The sequence below is a fragment of the Melanotaenia boesemani genome, chromosome 20 (genome assembly GCF_017639745.1).
Source record: "Melanotaenia boesemani isolate fMelBoe1 chromosome 20, fMelBoe1.pri, whole genome shotgun sequence".
Taxonomy (NCBI): Eukaryota; Metazoa; Chordata; class Actinopteri; order Atheriniformes; family Melanotaeniidae; genus Melanotaenia; species Melanotaenia boesemani.
Genome location: NC_055701.1, coordinates 19,599,523 through 19,620,745, shown reverse-complemented (window position 1 = coordinate 19,620,745; position 21,223 = coordinate 19,599,523). Strand labels below are relative to the sequence as shown.

Sequence of the window (21,223 nt, the reverse complement as noted above, 5' to 3'; positions counted from 1 at the left end):
TACACTTTTATGAATATCAAGTACAAGCACATGCACATAATATTGGGCCCATACCTGATGCTGGTATTGGTTTATCTCTAGTCTCTGCTCCTTCCTAAGTCCGATCTTTCCCCACAGCTAGTTAAAACACTATTTTTCATTTAAATGACAGAAATTCATATTGAAATTAAGTTAAACAAGAAAGCTCTTTCCCTCACATCTGCCCTCATTATCTGGCATTAGTGCTTTTCATCCTGCAACGCTTTGTCACTTCCATTTTCCCACACTGTCAAACTCACTTCATTCTTATATTCTGTCATCACAACTATGGTCAATTAGTCTTATTGTCTTTCACTTTTCAAGCCAATCAGCCTGATCCTTGTTGTTTAAAATGGTCTTCTCTTCCATCATGCCTTCTACAAGCTGATGTTTCCACATAACAGTCTCAAATTAAACTCTATTACATTGATCAATTTAGTTGCATCTTTTCAGTAAATCTCTCATAGAAATACAGTTACTAATACATTAACAAACATCTCTACTGTTTTTAAGATAGATCTCTTTAAAGAAATGAGACAGCATACATGGTTTTAAGGCAAACACAAAGCCTGAATGCAGAGACATTTCCACCACCATACCTGTTGCTCCATTACACATTGCAGAGCTGCAGACATGGACAACTTTATAGAAATACTCCATGCAGTTAGAGTTGCTTGTGTCACAGAGGTAGATTTTGTCCTGTGTTTTTTAATTTATAGGAAATTAAGACTAAATTTAAATAAGTATTCAGGCTTATTTCTGTTATTGGTGCTTGTGATGCTATGGTACATGGACTTGTTTTTGCTTCTAAGGCTTGCTTGCCTGTTTCTGTCCTGTAGCAGAGCTGGTGCAGAACAGAAAGGTTGCAGCAAAGAAAAGACATTCTTAAATGAAAGAAGTTTGTAGACCCAGCTTCCCAGCCAAAATGAGTGATCAGGGACAAACCATTTCGCACACAGGTAACAAAGAAGCCAACGGTCACTGTAGAAACCTCATTTCTTCTGTTGGAATTAGAGAACCTTATAGGAGAATACCCATCAGTGCAGCCGTGAGTACACCTCCTTTATGGCAGAGTGGTTAAAAAAGCCATTCCTCACTAGAAAGTACATTAAACTAGCTGTGAATTTGTCAAAAGGCACCTGAAAGACTATTTGGTTACAACAGTGCAACCAAGCACTGAACGCCATCTTGTTAATACTGTCTACAGGAAAACGTGGTGTCAGGATTGCATCCTGGGAACCTGTTTAAAACCTGTTTAAAAGTCCTGGAGTGGTACACACACAGTTGGACCTGAAACCAGTGGATTTACTGAGACCTGAAAATGACTACACAGTACCCATCATGGTTGAGCTTGAACAATTCTGTCCAGAGGAGTTGTGCCAAGCTTGTAGGATTATCCAAAAGACTTGGGGCCATCATTGGTGTTGTTGCCAAGCATACTTCAACCAAACACTAAGTGAGGGGTCTGAATGTGAATGTAATATTCACGTAAAAGGGGGTATCTTAGTATTTAGTTTTCTTTAAATCAACAAAACACCCTCTAAACAAAAATGATAAAGCTTAAGTTCTGCAGTCAGCAATGGAAACAGTCATTATAAATGCATTAAATTTACTTGATTTGTAGACTTTGTAACAACACCAATTAGACCTCAGACTTTATTTTTCTTTAGAGGTGAAAATCCAGCAATATGCAGAGTAATGAGACCAGACACAGGTATAAAATATACAGCAGTTACAGCTATAAAATTACATAACTGTAATATTTTTAATTAAGTAAGAGATTAAAGTACTTTTCCCACCAATGTTTATTGCTTTAATTTCTGTAGCAGCACATTCGTGAATCATTGTTTGAAATCTGGAGAGACTAACTAAAACCGTATCTGATTAGAATTACAGCACACATTTCTGTGAATACAAAGTGGAAGAAATCTGTTCTTTAGTTTTAAATCAAAAGACTCTCTCTGAGAATTATTGCTATACAAGATCCCCTAGGGTTGTTTGTTTCATTTCATCTGTACTGCAGTCAAAGACTCAGTCATGCCAACCATCTTTTTATATGTGTGGGGTTGTCTCAGAGTTGGCAGCTGTTTGTTGCTGTGTTTATGTATGTGTGTGTATTACGGTGCTGTCAAGGTGTGTGAGACTGATGGGGGTTTGCGGACAGCAACAGAGAATAGCGAAGGTTCACGTAACTGTCACACTCCACTTCCTACATGACAAAGACTGTCTACGCCTCCCCCCCTTTGCACCTACCCTCCCTTTCCTTCTCATTTTCCCTCTCTTTGTTTTTTACTCTCTTCCCATCACTGTTTGAGGTCATTTCTCTCCCACCATTTCCGTTGGTCTTGTCCTTTCTTAGTCCCCTTCTTATCTCTGTCATCCCTCCACTTTAGTTCATTTTCTGCTTCAGTCCATTCTTCTCTTTATCTTTCAGCTCCTCTCCCGAGTCCACTGCTTTGTCTCTGCACGTCTCTCTCCTCTTCCTTTTTATTTCCGGCCGACAGAAAGCATTTCTCTTTCATCAGCCTATCTGCATCCGCATTTCTTTGGAGCGCTCAGTCAAACAGTGAAATACAAGTGGGCAGCCACTTGTCATTTGTTTTGATTCTGTTCCCCAGACATTGGCATACTCCATCAGAAGTCTTAAGTCCCAAAGCCGTCACTCAAATTCCCACACACCTACTCACTCAGGCACAACAGTGCACATTGTGGTATACTTAAAAGCTCTTTCTGTAAAAAAAAAAAAAAAAAAAAAAGAGAGAGAAATGTAACCATTGTGCAAGCAAAAATCTAATAATCTGTTGTTACATTAAAAATATGACCATATCTTATGTTTTAAGTTCTTTAAAATAATCTCTTAATTGGGTTACTGTAGTCAGTTTTTTATGACTGCTTACCCACCAAAGGAAAAAAAATGTTAAGTTATCAAAACCTAACCCAAAATTTGCTATAAAACACAATATCATCTTCAGAGTTTTTACTAAACACTTAAACACATGTATTTACTTCTGACACAGAAAGATATCAAGGTCTCTTCTTTGCATTTTGAAGCTCTGGCTTTTTCAATGACCCCATGTATGAACCATTTGGTTTTCAGTTAGGCACACTGGTATGTGCCTAACTGAAAACACACCAGCAGAAAAAGACAGTTTGCCTCCAGTAGAATAAATCAGCACTTTGGTTCTCATTACTGACATTTCTCAAAAGACTACATGAACTTTTTTCTTTGTTTATGTCAGAGGTTCTCAAACTTTTTCAACATTGTGTCCCCTGTATAAAATTTTTCAGCTAGGTATACCCCCTAAACCAGGGGTATCAATTTACATTATAGTTCAGGGGCAACATACAGCACAATATGATCTAAAGTGAGCTGGGCCAGTAAAATAAATGTATAATAACTGATAGCTAATGAAAACACATTTTCCCCTTTGTACAATGTTAGAAAACATTATGAACATGAAATTTCTTTAGAAAATAAAAAGTTTTTATAATATTTTGCCTCAGTTATACATTTACAAACTTTTAGTTTCCTTGTTTTATTATATATATTTATCATATATAAAAATGTGAATACTATATAATATATAATCAATTTATATTTTTATACATTTATAAGTGTATTATAGTTTTAAATATATTTTAATAATTTTTTCTTATGTTATTTACATATTTATTTTTGTTTTATATATGTACAAAATAGATGTACAAAATCTCAAAACTTTTAATCACAGGTATCTGGAACTGAAAAATTGCAGCATTTTACATTATATTTAGAGTAACTTCTGAAGAACTAAAAGTTATTTTAAATGTACATATGTGTACATTTCCACATCTGTGTAGTAATTCTGACTACCTTAACTGATTCACCTCTTAATACAAACTGTAGTTAGATCTATTAAGTAAGAAAGATATAACAAGTAACCCCCTTTTTTTTTCATTTTATTTCTCACAAACTTGCTGGAGTGGCTCCAAGTACTCCAAGGGATACATGTCCCCCATTTGAGAAACACTGGTCTATGTAGGATTTAGGGTTGACAGCACCAAGGTGGAAGTTGTTTCCTTTTTTTCTTTGACAACATAAATGTTTTTTGAGCTTATAGGAGAAAAACTGGTATGTATTTTGACATCCTTGTTGACTTTCTTGAGTACATGGTAAGAAGTGTTTTCATCCCTCTGCAGCATTGGTCTGTGCACTGCTTGCAGATTGTATTTTTGTACTTTCTCTGTATACCTCACAGAGTGTTAGGTGTAGCACATTAGTAAGAGTTTAAATAATGTTACTATGTGAACAATGCATGCTTGATACGGTGGCAAAATGTATTTTTTATAAATTTGTAAAACAAAACAAACAAAAACACTGAAGTGTTTAATTTTGCTGAAGATCTGGGCTGTTGTGCTAATTGAGTGTGTGGTTGTGCTAACTCTGTGAAATTTTCTTTTTAAAAAAAGGGCCCTGTTTTTAAAATTGTGCCTATCCAATCATGAAAAACTGTAATAGACTTAGACTTTTTAATTTTTTTTTAAATCTTTTTTTCCAGTTATATTATGTAGGAGGATGTTTCCCTCCTTTGTCAGTAAGATACAGCAAATGTTAAAGCAGCTAATACATTGGTATTGATTGTAAAGATTCAGTTAGTGATAATAAGAGCCGTATGCTACATATCAGAGTTAAGATCTTGAACAAGATTAATGACCAGATTTAGCTTAAAAGTAGCAGTCAAATCCCTAATATGTCTACTTTAGTTTTAATTCTGACCTGTTAATTAATTAAATTTAAGTAATTCTGCAGGTTAAAATATTTCTTATTGTCTCACAAAACTTTGTGTGAGAGTATATAACATTTGTTTATAACGTGAATAAATGAGAAACTATATATAATGAATAAAGGTTAACATCAGAATAAAATGCTGTTTTTCTAGTCAGTGCAAGTGTTTTTTATATATAAATACAACTGACAGCAGCAGCCTAACAAAATTTAACCAATATAAGTATCCAAATATAGATGTTTTTCCCCTGCACATCAATCATAGATGCTCCATCACAATGAGAACGGTGGAATTTAGAGGCCAAGGCTGAGTTCAGACTGTCCACCACTATAACTCTCTCTACGAGCGATGAGGGCCAGCAGCTGCTGATGCATTTCAGAAACCACTTAAATGTAGAACCACTACACAATTATATGCTGTATACTCTGATTACTGCCTGCATCATTTGAAAGGGGGGAAAAAACCCACAACACCTGCACAACAACATTGCTTTTTTTGGGTAAGCCATAACTGAAACGCCTACCATAAACTTTGAAATAAAACTTCTAACATAAATTTGTGTTTATGCAACTTTATTTCCAGCTTTATACTGTATCTACCTACACAAGCATACTGATGCCTGAGCTGCAACTATGCTATTATAAACTCAATTTCAACCTATTCATTCTTAAGTAATGTTATGCATGGAAATTAGTGATTATTTAGTGCTTTTCCAAATGCAGCTGATACCCATTGGTTGTTATTGCTCACATAAGAACGCCACTTCACATAATGCTACCATATTTACAGTTTAGACTGAGCAACAATAGTATGAAATATGGTTTAATAATAATCTTTGAATCCTGCTGCTCAGGCACAGCAGGAGATGAGCCCCTACATGGTTGAGACATCAAGCAGAAATTTCATCAAAGAGACTTCTATTATGCATTGTGCTCATCATGCACACTGAGTATGAAGAAACATTAATTTCCAACTAACAGACTAAGCTGTTAACAACAGCAGTTTTTGAACTTTTTTTGGGGGGGGGCGGTGTGTGTGGTCTGCACCTGCGTCCAGGTAGGTGGTAATGTGAATCAAAGTAACATCCACATGAATGTGAGAACAAAAGTATAGCTCTGCCAACACTGAATGCTTTTATCCCACATCGTATCCTGCTGCTATCACTTTCGCAGGTAAATATTGAACATAACTGGCCATCCACATGATGTAAAAGACGATATGATTCTTTTATTGCTCTGTGGCTCAATTTTAACAAGCAGGTGGCCATTGTGGATGCCTTGAGGTGTGAATTGAGAACAGCATGGGATCAATCTGTGGATATGCAGCCACATATGCAGCTTGCTGTGGTGTACTTTGTGTTGTGGCATCTTTCTGTTGCACATGACCCTGCAAATTTATTTCTCTTCTCTCTACCACTTCTATCTTTGTAGGTGCAAACAGCTGCATGCTGAGCAAACCTGTCAGACATGCTATAATGCAGAGGTCATCCAATCATTTCACTTCAATATTAGTTTTTTTTTCTCTTTTTTTTCTAGTGTTTAAGCATCCTATAAAAGCATGCATGTTTTTCCTTCTTTTTCTTAATATTACTCTCTTGCATTGGAATTTCACATACATACATGCTCACACATTTGAGCTGACAGAGGTGTCTGCGTGTGACTGCTGTCAGACGTGAACTGCCCGACCAAAAACACCCTCAACCCGGCAACAAAGTCTTCTGCCATCCTCATTTTGATCTGCAGACCTGCTTTTGTCCTGCTTGACTGAACTTGCAAAGACCACTTATGCACACAGGGACACACGATCACAAACACATATATACACACTGGTCCAACACTTACACACACACCTACAAGCAAGCAGTGCGCCACTACGTGTTCAGTGGCAATATTATTAATGGGGTGTGTCTAGGCTGTCGTAAACATCTCCCAACAGCACTCACTGAAAACAGACACACAGCGACTTCCCCGCATCTCTTTCCAGTTAAGCAGCCAGAAGATTTCAGCAGAGCACCTTGCCTGCAGCGATTCCACTTTCTCAATTCTTCCGCCTCCCTGTATCTCCTGACCACAAACCGCTCTATAAATCCTGCCTCACATGGACCAAACAACACTTCCTCTTTTTCTTTCCTCCATCCTGTTTCTCTCTTTCCTTTCTCCCCCTCCCTCCGTCCATCTGCTTGGGGTGAAGGTTTGTCTTGATTAGGGGACTCTGTTGGCTGGCTCTTTTATCACTCGCTGTGCAGAAAGGCACAAACTGGCAGTGGGCAAATGAAAGCCCTCTATCTCCTTCTTATGCTCAACTCCCACCTCCCTCAGTCCCCTCACAGGCCCTCATTTTTTCCACCTTTGTTGTTCTTTCTCATACCTTCTTCATCTCATGTTCTTTCCTCTTTTTTTTTTTTTTACAATCTCCTCCCCACCTCCTCAGGATTTTTTTCCTCTCTCATATTTCCTGTCTGGGTCATTTCATGCTCTTTCTCCCAAAACCACTAAGACTTATTGAGTTATTCACTCCCCTTATACTCCCCATCACACTGAAGGGGTAAATGGCCACTGATGCCACTGTTGATTTTTTGCCTGCTATTTCACATGGCCTGTTGCTGAAGTAGTCATCAAACTGAGCCATTCTACATACAAATGAGATTTACTTTCTCATCTCCACAAACATGAACAGAGCAATGGTAGTGTGTCTTGGTTTATCTTATGCAGTGAAGACAGCAGCACATAATCTCTAGTGCACAAGGGTTGTGTAGCTAGTAGGGAACGTGGGAGTGGGGTCTTTCAGAGGCTACACTTTGACTGACAGAGAAATGACATCAAAGTTAGTGTTTGGTCCCATGTGGTACTCTTAGTAGTATCTGCATGTCTCTGAGAAAGGAAGAGGAAGGATTGGATTAACACAACTGCACGTTTGTACAGTAATCTGCATGCACACGAATATCCAGGGGGCAGGCATGACCACCATGCATGCTCATTCTGTCCCTGCAGAAACCAGGCAGGTTAGAAGTTAAAGGTTTAGCTAATAAATTTGTTCTGCCAGCAAAATATTTTACTTTAAAGTCACCTTCAGAAGGCATATATGTGGAGATAGCATGTGACCAGAATACTGTAAAAATTACAATAACAGCAGGAAGCTTTCATTTAGCACAGTGAAAGAAAATCAGACTTTTATTAAAATGTGGACAGAATCTCTTTTGGCAGGTCATCAGCAGTTTTATTTTCTAAAAGTAATCAAAGTGACTTCATCTGGGCATACATATCTATGCAACGGATCCTATTACTGCTACAGAATTACTACTATTAGCACCATCATTTCTCAATTATATCTGGCTCTCAGAACCACACAAATTGTTCCATTACAAAAACACAATTTATTGTTGAAAAAAAAAAAAAAAATATATATATATATATATATATATATATATATATATATATATACATATATATCTTCTGTTGCTCTATTTTGGTGAGTCTTTCTGCACTGCAGCTTCAGGCACCTGTTTGTAGCTGACAGGAGAGGCACCAGGTGTGGTTTTCTGCTGCTGTGGCCCATGTGCTTCAAGGTTTGACTTGTTGTGCATTGAGACATGGAATTCTGCATACCTTGGATGTAACCAGTGGTTGTTTGAGTTACTGACTCTGTATCATCTCCAACCAGTCTACCCATCCTCCTCCAACCTCCTGACATCAACAAGGCAAAAATGGTTTAAACAACTGCTGCTCACTGGATATTTTCTCTTTTTCAGAACGTTCTCTGTAAGCATTAAGGATGGTTGTGTGTTAAAACCCCAGTAGATCAGCAGTTTCTAAAATACTCAGCCTGTTTGGCACAAACAACCGTACCATGTTCAAAGTCACTTAAATCCCCATTCTTCCTCATTTCAAGGCTCAGTTTGGACTTCACCTTCACCATGTCTACATGACTCAATTCATTGAGTTTCTGCCATGTGATTGACTGATTAGATATTTGTGTTAACAAGCAACTGATAAGGAGGACGTATTAAAGTAAAGGATTTAAAGCTACTGTTGCTGAATTTTATCCATACTATATATTCCACTGCACAACAATGTTTTTCCGTTTTTTTTCAGTGTTAGTTTTAGGTTCAGGTTTTAAGTCTACAAGGATTAGAAGATAGGAGAAAAACATTTCTCTGTCAATTTCTTTGCACAACATATAGGTTTAACAAAAGTATAAAAATCTTTCTTGGAAGCTTCTTGGCCCCATTTTATGTTTTTTTAATGCATGCCATGGTGCACATAGTGACTGTCAGATGGAACAAAAAGCAAAGGCCTCAGTTGTGAAAAATGTCCCTTTTTCTGAAATCTAAAAGGAAAACAATCTCCTTTAAGAATAGGACTGGAACACACAAGCACAGCAAGCAGCAGTCAGTGACTACCTCTTCGCTTATGTACATGCTCAAACCCACACATTCATGCAAGAACTGTAAGAAAACTGGCATACAATAACCCCCTGTGTGGGTCATTAGCTGTTTTCTGACTGACTGTGGATTTGTTTATATGCTTTATGACTGCGTTGCAGTTATTCCATCCAGTTAATCATCAAGTCTTAAATCTTCTTACTGAGCATTGTCATTAATAATAAATGAAAGGGTACCCTGTGGAGTTCGAAGTTCACACACTTGTTATCCTGTCAGTCATATAGCTAACTACAACATTTGATCTGAATGTGAGTATGCTATGATGGAAATTTATGTTTCTTCTTCTTATGTATGTGTAGATGAGAGCCACTCATACTGTATATGCTCTGTGTATACAGATACACTGTTTCTACAAGTTTGTGGCTACACTGACAAATGTGAATGCTGATAAGCCAGTTTTGGTGTTTTATGTCATTCCACAGGATCATTTTGAAAGAGAACTGAACTAAAGGCAGCTGACATCCAAAGATGAACTTTGGAAAGTCCACCAAGAAGCCTTGAGAACTGTTCCTGAAGACAATAAATGTATGAAAACTTTTCCAGGAAAGTTGAGACTGAATTGAAGAATGACCGTCATTTCAAGTTTCTACTTTTAAGTTCGTTGGAAGTGCACAAACTCTTAGTTTTGTCTTATATTTTGTATTTGCATCTGTGATTGCATATGTTTCAATGAATCACTGCAGCCATTTCCATTTTCCATAAAAACAGAATTTTTTAAAGATAGTTTTACAAAATGCTTCTCAGTGCAAGTTGATACAAAGTCCTTATAAGTGATGGAAAAGAGTGTGTGTCTGACAGCGTGAGCACCTTCAATAGCAAACGGCTTCCCGACAGTGAGCAGCTTGCAGTCTGCGTCAATAGAGACCTCGAAGTCCAACAGGGCTTTATCCATGATGAACGCATCCAGGGCAGGAGGATCTGTCCTTCACCACCAACACACACACACACACACACACACACACACACACACACACACACACACACACACACACACATACACACATATCACAAGACAAAGAAAGACAGATAGAGAAGTATTAATTAAAGAGCGCTAATCTGCAAGTAAAGTAAATTTGAAAGCAAATCAAATTTACCATCCCACAATTATTCTGACTCTTGAGGCCTTTTCAGGAATCCTGAATATGGGGCTGTCATGCCACTCTGTCATTTATACAGCGGATAAGATTAACTGCAGTCTAATACACTCCGTAAACACATACATCATTACCTAAACCAACAGCCTCTGTAGAGGATTGATAAGACATAATACACTCTGTAGATGACTCTCCAACTCCAGCAATATTGATCCAATTGACCCTAACTGACCCCTAATTATTGACTATTCCTGTACTGCTGACCACAACCAGCTGTGGACAGGCTCTGAAAAATAAACCGACAAACAAACACAACAATGAAAACATACAAACACCTAAATATACACACAAAAGTCTCAGCCCAGATTTGACTGGCAGACAGATAAGCAAGCATAAACAACTGTACTGGAGAAAACATGCATACAAGTAGTCTGAGGGGAGAAAAACAGACCAGTCTGATCAAATTACTTCAAACTTGTTATTATTCAGGACATTTACCACAAAACAAAAGGTTGACTTTACAAAGTCTTTGCTGTGCTGGCAAAGGAGCAAAGTATTTTCCTTGTCTAGACCTGTCAAAAAAGAAGCATAGGGAGAAGAGGATTGAGACTACTTGTGGGACTAAAGAGGGTCGGAAGTTCTCTGCTGCATGGTCTTGGAATAACAATAGAGTGCCTGAGCTTGAGCGGGAGCTACAAGTTTTGAGGATGTGCATAGGTGCAGTGGGTGCTTGAGCATGTATCTATTCCTCTGAGTCTACACATTTTAGTACATTTGCATGTGTAGCCTGCAGCATTCCATCTCACCAGGAGAAGGGTTAGAACTTCTTTTTCTCATCCTCTCTTTAAATGTGAGAACAGTATTGGGGTCAGTAGTTCTGCCAACACAATATTTTACATCCTCACTCCAACTCTCTGCACTACAGTGACTTCCACTTCTGCTTTGCCTTGCACGCAAACAAAATCCTCCTCTTTCTCTGAACAAGCGCTTTGTATCTTCCCACTGGTATAACAAAGTCAGCATGTGCACTATCTCAGTATCTGTGCTGGTGCTCCATGGAGTAGGCATTATGTCTGAGAAGCATATAGTTACAGCGTTGAGTTTATTTAGAAAAGAATTCAGTGAGGACAAACTCATTTTTGTTCTTTTTATCTACACAAATTTTTATTACATTTTGAAGTCTGCTATTAGATTTGTTAAAAGATTTATGAGTTGTCGCTCATCCTGCTGTACTGGCACAGTAACCAGCAGCAGAAGTTAACTTAAGAAAGGAAAAAAAAACAGCTCAAGCTATCAGAAACCAGCAGCTAGATGTGTAGCGTTTAAAGGACAAACAAAGCTTAAAACAACTGGTGACATGTTCCAAATAAACATCATGTCCACAGGTTTTCAATAGAAGCCTGAAAAGTATGAAAAGCTATAGAATTTATTAACCCTTTAACGTGATCTATATGCGTATCACATATGATACATATGGATTCTGGGACTTATTGAATCGTATCACAGTAAAAACTTTGCTCAAAGCTTTACTTTATTCAGCAACACCCAATACAGAAATAGAAAAAGACACAAGAATAAAGATGTAGAACAAAACAAAAAGCAAACCATGTAACATTGGAACGGTGTTTGATAGTGAGTGTTAAATGCTTGTTTCTTGAGTATGTATAGTAGCAATGACAAAATACTGGGGAAATGACCATGCTAATGGCAATAACAATACCAGTAATTACATATCGGTCATAATGTTACTAACAACAATAGTAATACTAATTGGCTGGGCTTCCGTTTAAAAGCAGAGTCAGAGCACATTATAGCCTTATTAGCAGCTAATTTAATGTTTTATTTATTTATTTATTTCCACAAAACCCTTTTTTTTAGTGCATTTTTGTTAAGAAAACCCTCTATGGTATGACTTTTTTTTCTTTTTCGTAAAACAAATATTTCTTCACATTTTGTGGGTGGTTGGTGGTCCCTAATAATATGTCTATCATAAAATCTGACCCCCCTAATATAAGGCCAAGACTATTCTTGCTTTTTAGCTATGTGTCCATGTAGCCAACTGGCTCCATTCTGAGCATACTTCATATACTTTTGTACTATGCTTGTTGTCAGAGTATTTCACCATATTCCCAAACTCAGATTGGATAGATTTTCTGAAATTGTAGTGTGTAAACAGAACAATAAACATGAGTAGGTTAGTGCTTGGTTCAAATTGAAACCAAGAACACTTGTCTTCTGTCTGTGTTTGTCATCACCATCTTGATTTTTGACTATGTACATTTTGACTTACTGACAACATGAAAGCTTCTGTCCTTGAGACCAACTTGGAGATTAGTGACCTAGCAAAGCTGCTATCTCTGGGCAAACAATTTCCAACACATTAACAAGGTTCTAGAGAAAGTTACCCTGTAATGTACCCAGATTTATGATTTGTTTTGCGTTTAATGGGGCTGTATCTTTACAAAACAACATCATGATTCATTAAAGAAGACTTAAACTAGGGATGAATGCAATAAACATAGTGATTTATGGCATTATTAAATCAACTGAGAAGCATGGAAATTTGCTCATAGTTTATAATCTGCTAACTTTTTGTGACCATCGGTGGTGTTCCCTGCAGACGAAAAATATGAACATGATGCACATTGTTGCGTTAAAGAATTTTATGAGTGTTTGGAGTTTGTGATGGTTATGGGGTTATGGTCATTTTACCTCTTGCCCCGCTAAACACCATGAGGAGCAGCGGTTCAACCTAGAAGTGTCTGAAGTGGGATGCATCTGCCAGAATGTTATGGGATCTTGGTGGCATTGAAAGCTGATGAGAGCAGAATGTGGCAGCAGATCTGCTCAGTGGAAATGACCTTTAAAAACACATCCCTGTCAGCTGAACAGCTGCTGGTGAACCACTTATAGATGCTGTAGTTTAGCATGATCTCAGGAGAAGGACAGGAGGAGTTTCTCTGGGTCTTCATGAAGAAGAGATGCTGCTTCTTAAAAAAACCCATGCGTTTTACTCCCTGACAAGGTCAGCACTTATATGCACAGTCTGGAACTTGAATTGAATTTATCTTTAAAAAACACTCAAAGAAAACTGGGGAGGGTTTAAAATATAAAGACCCTTCAACAGATGAGTAGGTGTTTTAGTTGAGTACTTTTTAAAGCAGAGATGTTGCTTTTCCCTCTCCCTCACTGTTTAGTGTTATAAATAATGAATAAAAATAATGTGCAAAGACAAAATGACTATCATTAATTATCTCTGGGGTTTATTGATATTGCTTTCTCAGCTTATAATGCAGAAGTCATCCACATTGGCACATAAACAGCTGTCTTTGTCTCAGATCCTTTAAAATTTGTGTTATCAGTGCCTTGTGTTATCTCCTTTTTGTTTTACAATGCTGTATGTAGAGCACTTTCAACAGCTCTCCATGAATTAAACTTTTAAATAAACTCGCTTCCTCTCTTTCATCTGGTTTCTGTCCCTATTCAACATCCCATTGAGCATCCATCCTCGCTGTTAATTACTTCAGTCTGTCCCTGACTCTTATTCATTTCTACTTGAACACCCCATTTCAAACAAGAAAATCACTTTCCCTCCTAAACTGTGAGGACTTTGTCAATGAAATTTATGTGTGCCTTTTACTTCACTTATACCTTGATGTAAAGTGTGTCTGGTGGGAAAAAATGCTCATGCTAATGCAGAGTGCAAATACATGCAGCAATGGGTGTTCGTTTGTATCTTTGACAGATGCAATTGCAAAACAGTGTGCTTTCAACATTGACAAATGGGTTAGACATAGCATTACTGCAGGTGGGAAAAAAGCAAAAATCAGCTTTTATACTGAACATAAAGCTTAATTTAACTGTGTTTTTCTTAATATTCACAATGGATCAGATGGATATAAAAAGAAAAAACACATGCATATTCTATCTTTCCTAAACATGAAGTAGGGTGTATATTTAAAAACTGCCTGAGACAGCTGGAAATCTTTTTATGTTTTACTCTCATTGTCAGCAGAAAGAATTGTTGTGCACAGTGTGCATGCAAAATCCTCGCACTGAGAACAGGTGACAAGAAATGTCAGCGTGACCACATTGTTTAGGTCTGATTGCAATGAAATGACAGTAAATTGGTGTAATTTAAGATGTGGCTGTGCTTGCATCTTACTTTAACATGTGCACACCCTCTGGTGTGGTGGGCTGGTTGAATCTTCTCATGTAGTCGTGCATCTCAGGGAAACTCTTCTTCATGTAATCCTCAGCACTGCTCTCCCTCACCGTCCCAAATCTGAAGCCCAGAGAGGGATGGTGCAGCTGGGGACGTGACACAGGAAGGTGAGGGTTGAGATGGTAATGGAGACGATTAAGAGAGAAAAGATGGGACTCATATTGAATTCACTGTAGCACTGAACTCCCTGCCCGGTTTAGGGATAAGGAAAGCGATAATCCTTCACAAATAATTCCGCTCTTTGCTCATTAGCTTGTCCTTGTGTAAGATTAGTTTGTGTGTACAAGTAGCTGTGTCTCTGTTTGCATGCATGTGGTATGTTGACATTCATACAGCTGCAAGCTTGTGTCCTTGTGTGCACTCTAACCTTCTCATCATGAATTCCTGAAACCTGCTCAAAAGTCTTCTCCCCGACCATGACTGCAGCGAGGTTGGCGGTGTAGCTGGACAGCACCAGTAAGCAGAAAATGGCCCAAAGGTTCATCAAAAAACGCCCTGTCCAGCATTTAGGAGTCTGTGGAGAGGAAATGTACACAAAGAGAGACTTTTTGATTTAGTTTTTCTTTTGTCTACATTAAAATATATATATCTTTAATAAGACTGACTCTAAAATAATCTTAAAATAATCTTAATAATAATATCTTAAAAAACAATTTAAAACAATGATGTTACATGAAGATAACTGAAGCAAAAAACTTAGCCCAGAGGTAATAAAATAAAATAAAATAAAATAAAATAAAATAAACATATTTATCTTCCCCTCCAAAAATTCCAGTTCCACTTAACTGATTACCTCAATTGAGGAGAGCTAATCAAATAAATAATTGAATGCTAAGGATTTTATTCAACATTATGTTATGTGTGATAAATCAGAATTAGGAATAAGTCCACCTGAGAACTGTGATCATTTAGATATCAAAACAATTCTCTATTCAGCTCTGGAAAAATGTGAAAGGAATGATAATGTGGATTTTGTGGAAAAATTATGCGAATACAGAAATATGCATAAACTGCATACTTCATACTTCATACTGAGCATGGACACAAACCACAGTTGATAAGGGTCCATTTTCAAGATTTGAACATGTGGAAAAGAGTTTTCCATGCAGCTAGGTTAAAAAAGGGTGTTTGAGAGAATGACTGCAGGATATACTTTGATGAGAACTTTGCAACTCAAATTTTCAAGGAGCGTACAAATTACAGACAAGTAAGAAAGCAACTTCAACAAAGATCAAGTCTTGCATATTATTCACTGCTAAACTTAAAGCGTTTGAAATAGATGGGGGAGCTAAGGTGTTTGATAATCATTAAATAGCAGCAGAGTCTTCATGAGTGTGGCATAAACATGGAAATACAAGCATCAGAGTCAGATTTGGAGGCTGTGTTACATGCAACAGGTTAGCAGATATCTCATTTCAGAGGCAAGAGAGCACTTTTAAGTGACCTGGTGTCAAGACATCATTGTATTCTTTAGAATCCAGTAAAGATCATAGGGCTGCAAGGTGAGTTGTGTATCAAGTAAAATGTCCAGAAGATGATATTTCCTCTTAGATTTACAACACAGAAATGACTGAGGAACTCCAAGGGTAAAGACTTGCTAATACAGAGCTTATGATTTATGGTTCTGAATTTGATGTTGATCCAGATAATAATGTGTGTGATCACATTAATGATCCATGCAGATATAATGCGCTGGAGGAGTTTAATGATGGGGATGCATTTTCATTGATTCATTTTTAATTGTAGAGGTCTTTATGCAAATTTCTCTTAGATCAATGAATATTCAAATATACTCAACAGTAAATTTATACTGATGGCTCTATATGAGAAAGATAATGATTTTCATATGAATGATTATGGGTTTCATTGTAACAACAGAATTAATTAAAGTGGAGGGGGTGTTGATGGTGGAAAGCACGGCCATGTTAGAAGGTTTTATAATAGTAGAAATAAATGTTTGACTCGTGTCAATGAACAGGGTCAAATCTTAAAGTCTTCAAAGATTACTTAGAGGGTCTTAGTGGGTTAAGTAAAAATAAAATATTCATTATTTGTGGAATATTCAATATTAAATTTCACAGCTTAATTCTTTTTTTATGAGTGCTGGACACAATCCTAAATAAATCAGTGAAAATACAGCAAAATGGTGTTAGGAGAAGGAGGTGGGGAGAAAGAGAGATATAATTTTCTTTTTTAATCATGAAAGCTGTAAAGGTTATTCCACTTTTTAAATCTGGTGATGTAAATAACTTGATTAACTTTAGACCACTGCTACAGAATCAGTACGAACAAATTGATCAGCATCTTCAATTTTCATTAAAATAACTCAACATATGACAAAAACAGTAGAGGATAAGAAATATACAGTTTCGGTGTCTACCGGTGTGAAGAAAGCATTTGATCATCAGTTTCATCAGTAGATGATAAGAAGAAAACAGAGCTTTTTGATATGAAATCAAACGTGTTTCAGGATATGCTGTGGTGTACCACATGGCCTGGTACAGGGGCAAAAACTATTTTATCTGTATATTAGTGATATTTGTAAAGTCTCTGAGAAGCTGTAGTTTTTGTTAGTTGAAGATAGAAACTTATCTATTAGTGAATGAATGAGAAGAAATACATAGCTTTTTAAATGTTTGAGACTGATGAGACAATAATTACACAAACATGGTTGTAACTCATTATTACAAAGGTGTCAGGAGAGAGTTGAACTCTGTGTAATTAAATGGCTAATTGAAAAGGGAGAAGGGGAGGATGGCATGCACATTATGAGCAGAATTTTTATTTAATCTTGGGAAAGAAATGCCCCCCTTAGGAGATTTTTCCTTTGCACCATAAGTATAATGAATGACAATGATATGAGGAACATCAATAGAAGTGTGTGTGTGTGTGTGATGCTGTTTGTGGTGATGAGTTTTGCAATATTTGTTTCTGAATGGATTTAAAAATGCTGCATGTAAAAACTAAAAGCTCTCATTGTATGTTTAAAATTAATTACTACAAACATGGTTAAACGATCATACGGCTGCATTTTTCTGAGATGAAACATTATTCATTGTAAAGCTTGTCAAGTAGGATTCCAAATAGACCCCAAATTCACTTATAAACAGTCAGTTTGAAGAGCTTAGCCCACATACTTGTTTGTATTCACAAACAGTATGTGTTTGCTTTTCACAAGAAAAACAGCTTTTAGGATTAGATGATGAGTTGGCACAAGACAATGCTATCTCCGTTATTTTTTGGCTTGGGTTGCTAAGAGTCTACAATCAATACAGGACGGGACTTCTGATGTGAGTCTAATCGCACCCACATCCATCCACACAACAAGGACATGTTACATAGCATGTGTGTTAGCTGTGATAGCAAGCACTACCTATGGTGGCCTGAAGTGGAAAAACAAAATAACTTCAAAGCAAATAAATTTCCAACCTTAAGATTCCCCCTGGGGTTGTTACTGCTATGCAGCATCCTGGTGCTCAGAAACTTAACAACTTAATTTTCCAGCCCAGAGCATCACATGTCAGCCACATTTTGCTTTACGGCACAGCATCACATGGCAGCAATCGGATATCGACACACTAGCCCTTATGAATGTATAGCATGGCTGATTGAGCAAAAAACTAAAAAAAAATTATAATAAAAAAATAACGAAACATTTCAAGAACACATTTTTGAAGGAAGTAAGGAAAAGAAAAAGAGAAAATGAAAGAGAGCAAGAGATAAGACAAGAATCAATCTTTTCCTCACTAGAGAGACAATGCTGCAATGGACTTCATTAGGGGGCTTTAAAGTGCTTTCAAATCACTGCTTTAAAATATTTTGGTTTCTAAATTGATGTTTTATCTTTTGTTTGGTTTTTATTGGGGCAGTGGTAGCTCAGATGATTGAATAGTCCCTCAGTCATAACATCAGTGGCTTGATACCAGGTCTCTCTGGTTAAAATAACCTGGAGCAAGTTACTGTGTTTTCTCAAATGTTGACTTTTAATTTTGTTTTTGTGTTTTGCACCTCAGGGCCACTGTAGTGAGCTCACAAACTACTTTATGATGCTGCTTGGCCTTGGAGGGAATGCTGAATCACCACTGTCTACGGTAACCAGATATCCTCCAGAGTATGGCCACTAATGATGGACCAGAAACCGAAAAGAAGAAAAAAAAAAAAAAAAAAATATATATATATATATATATATATATATTTTAGAGCAATCACAAATATGTAGCTTCCATTTTTGATAACATTGCCTTCAGTGTGAGTGTGCATGGCTGTTCGTCTATTTGAGTTAGCTCTGTGATGGATTGGCACTATGTGCAGGGTGGGGCTTGCCTCTCCCACACTGTCAGCTGGGATAGGCTCCAAAATCCCATAACCCTCTACTGAATAAAATGGATGTATAGAGAGATTAAATAAAATATTAAAACTGAACTCTACAATAAAGGCTTAGCAATCGATTTATTTGCCCTGTCTTCCCCAGAGCATGAGTAAACATCACAGATTGGCTCTGACTCAACATCCAGAGGTTCAGAGTGTTGCTGAAGGACATTTTAACAGGTCACAAGGCTGCTAATGAACACAACTGTTAAGTGACACTTTGCCAGACACAAAGTTCAAACCTGTGACCTTTTAGTTTGGAGAAAGTCTTTCTAATCACTTGGCTACTTTTTTTTTCTCTTTTCCAGGGACTAAGTGTCCTTAAAAGACATTATGCTGAGCTGCAAAATCAAAGAAAGGACAGGCAAAATTTGAGGAAATGACACTTCTGCTTGAAAATTTCAGGCCATAAGTTATCACGGTGATGGATTTTGGTACACTGTTGTTGTATGGAAAACAAAGTATGCGGAGTACAGAGTCATTATTCATCTACATTGTGGTTGAGTGTGTGCCACTGTGATTGTTGTTGTGTCACAATCTGTCAAATCTGACACGATTGTTAAGGATGCCGTTGCAAAGAAGGTACATTTAATATCTCTACATATTTATGTCAAACAAACAGAATAAAAATAAGATTATTTTTTTTATATTTAATGGAAATTAAATTGTTTTTTTAAGTTCCTGAATATTTATTACCAGACAAAAAGCAATCAGTTTTTCTCAAGCCAACCTTCAATCCTGGTCTGCAATGCGGGCCACTACCTTTCTCCTTTACATCATCCCAAACCTGCCCACCTCCATATGTGACCCTCAAACTTTTCTCATGTCAATGCTCACCCTTCTGTCAACCTTCCACCCTACCTGCCCTCACCTTGGTACTCTTTAACTCTCCACCTTCCCCCTGACTCCTTTTTTCAACTTTGTGTGTTAATACTTGGGGGAGTTAACCTCTGACTGTTTCATCTTTTATCACCTTCATCCATTCCCATCTTTCTCACCATAACTCCTTCAATCTCTATCGGCACACTTACCCTTTCCCCTCTCCTTCCCTATATGTGCATTATCCTCTCCATACCTCTCTACTTTATCACTGCCTACCCTTTTAACCTCTCCCCTATCAATCTTTTTTCCCTTCGTGGCCATCTCCCTCATCTGTTCCCTGCCTGTTTTCCCCTCTTTTAACTTGCCCTCACTGTTTGTGAACTCATTCCCATAATGCGCATCCCTTCCACCCCCCTCCTTTCTTTGCAATTTCTTATTTCTACACCACCCTGCGTGATGCCTATTTATCACAGAGAGCAGCGCTACTTTACCTTGGTAGCGACAGTGCGCCCGAACAGTATTGCGTAGCAGAGATTGAGGGCAGAGGAGTAGGAGAACACACGCAGCCTGTTCCTGCCATGGGGTGTCATGCCGAAGGGGCTATTCCACTCATATAAGGTAAGGAAGAGTGCTGTGAGATGTAATGTAACAAAGATGCCCACCCACATGGACCAGTGGAGTGGCCACATGAAGGCTCCAATGGGAGCTGCAGTGTCCCGGCTACGAACCTGGAAAAGAAGAAAAAAAAACAAAAACAGTTGATTTATTTGGGTCTACATTGTATTTAGAGCAAAAAATGCAAACAACCTCTTTCCAGGCTGTAGCGGTGCTGGTCATCTGTTTAGTTTGTCTAAGAACTCACTGAGCCTGTTTACATGACCACTGAAATCCAATAGGCGGAAGTAATCAGATAATAATCCCATCATCTCTATAAACTGCTGCCTTCAGGGAGATTTTACTGATCTAATAAAACACGGGAAAGCAGTCTTTTAAACAGTTTTTACCCCCAAGCAAGCTAGCCAGCCATCCAGCCATCCATCCATCCATCCATCCATCCATCCATCCATCCATCCATCCATCCATCCATCCATCCATCCATCCATCCATTTATCTGAAGCTACATGCACTTCTGAAATATATTTGGAAATATTTGGAAAACCCTTGCCTGCATGTTCTAGGATTTCTTTTTAGAGTAAATACATACACATACACAGTGCCTTAACTTCCTGTTATTTTCAAAACATCAAGTCGTTGTTGAACATGGCAGGGCTCATCATCTTAGCTGCAAAATAGACTACATGTGAAAGTTTAACTTAGTTTATACATGGCTTCCTGCGCTGCACATCACCAGGTAATTCTTTTGTGTCCCGCTCATTTTATGAGGGCACTGCTTCTTGTCTTTTTAGCAGAAGACATGGAAAAGATGGAAGCAGTGAAGTTTCTTGCACAGGCACAGACGTAAAAAAAAACAAAAAACCAAGAAGACAAA

At 37.6% G+C, this 21,223-nt stretch overlaps 1 protein-coding gene across 1 annotated transcript in view; it reads right to left on the bottom strand.

Moving 5' to 3' along the window:
- LOC121630655 (glutamate receptor ionotropic, NMDA 3B-like) overlaps positions 1-21,223 on the bottom strand; it is an 82,398-nt gene that overhangs the window by 8,428 nt on the left and 52,747 nt on the right. The window contains exons 5-8 of the mRNA XM_041971060.1: positions 20,226-20,462; positions 14,912-15,058; positions 14,485-14,630; positions 10,033-10,148 (exon numbers count right to left, since the gene is read on the bottom strand). Of these exons, the coding sequence (XP_041826994.1) occupies positions 10,033-10,148; positions 14,485-14,630; positions 14,912-15,058; positions 20,226-20,462 (646 nt within the window). The remainder of the gene's footprint in view (positions 1-10,032; positions 10,149-14,484; positions 14,631-14,911; positions 15,059-20,225; positions 20,463-21,223) is intronic.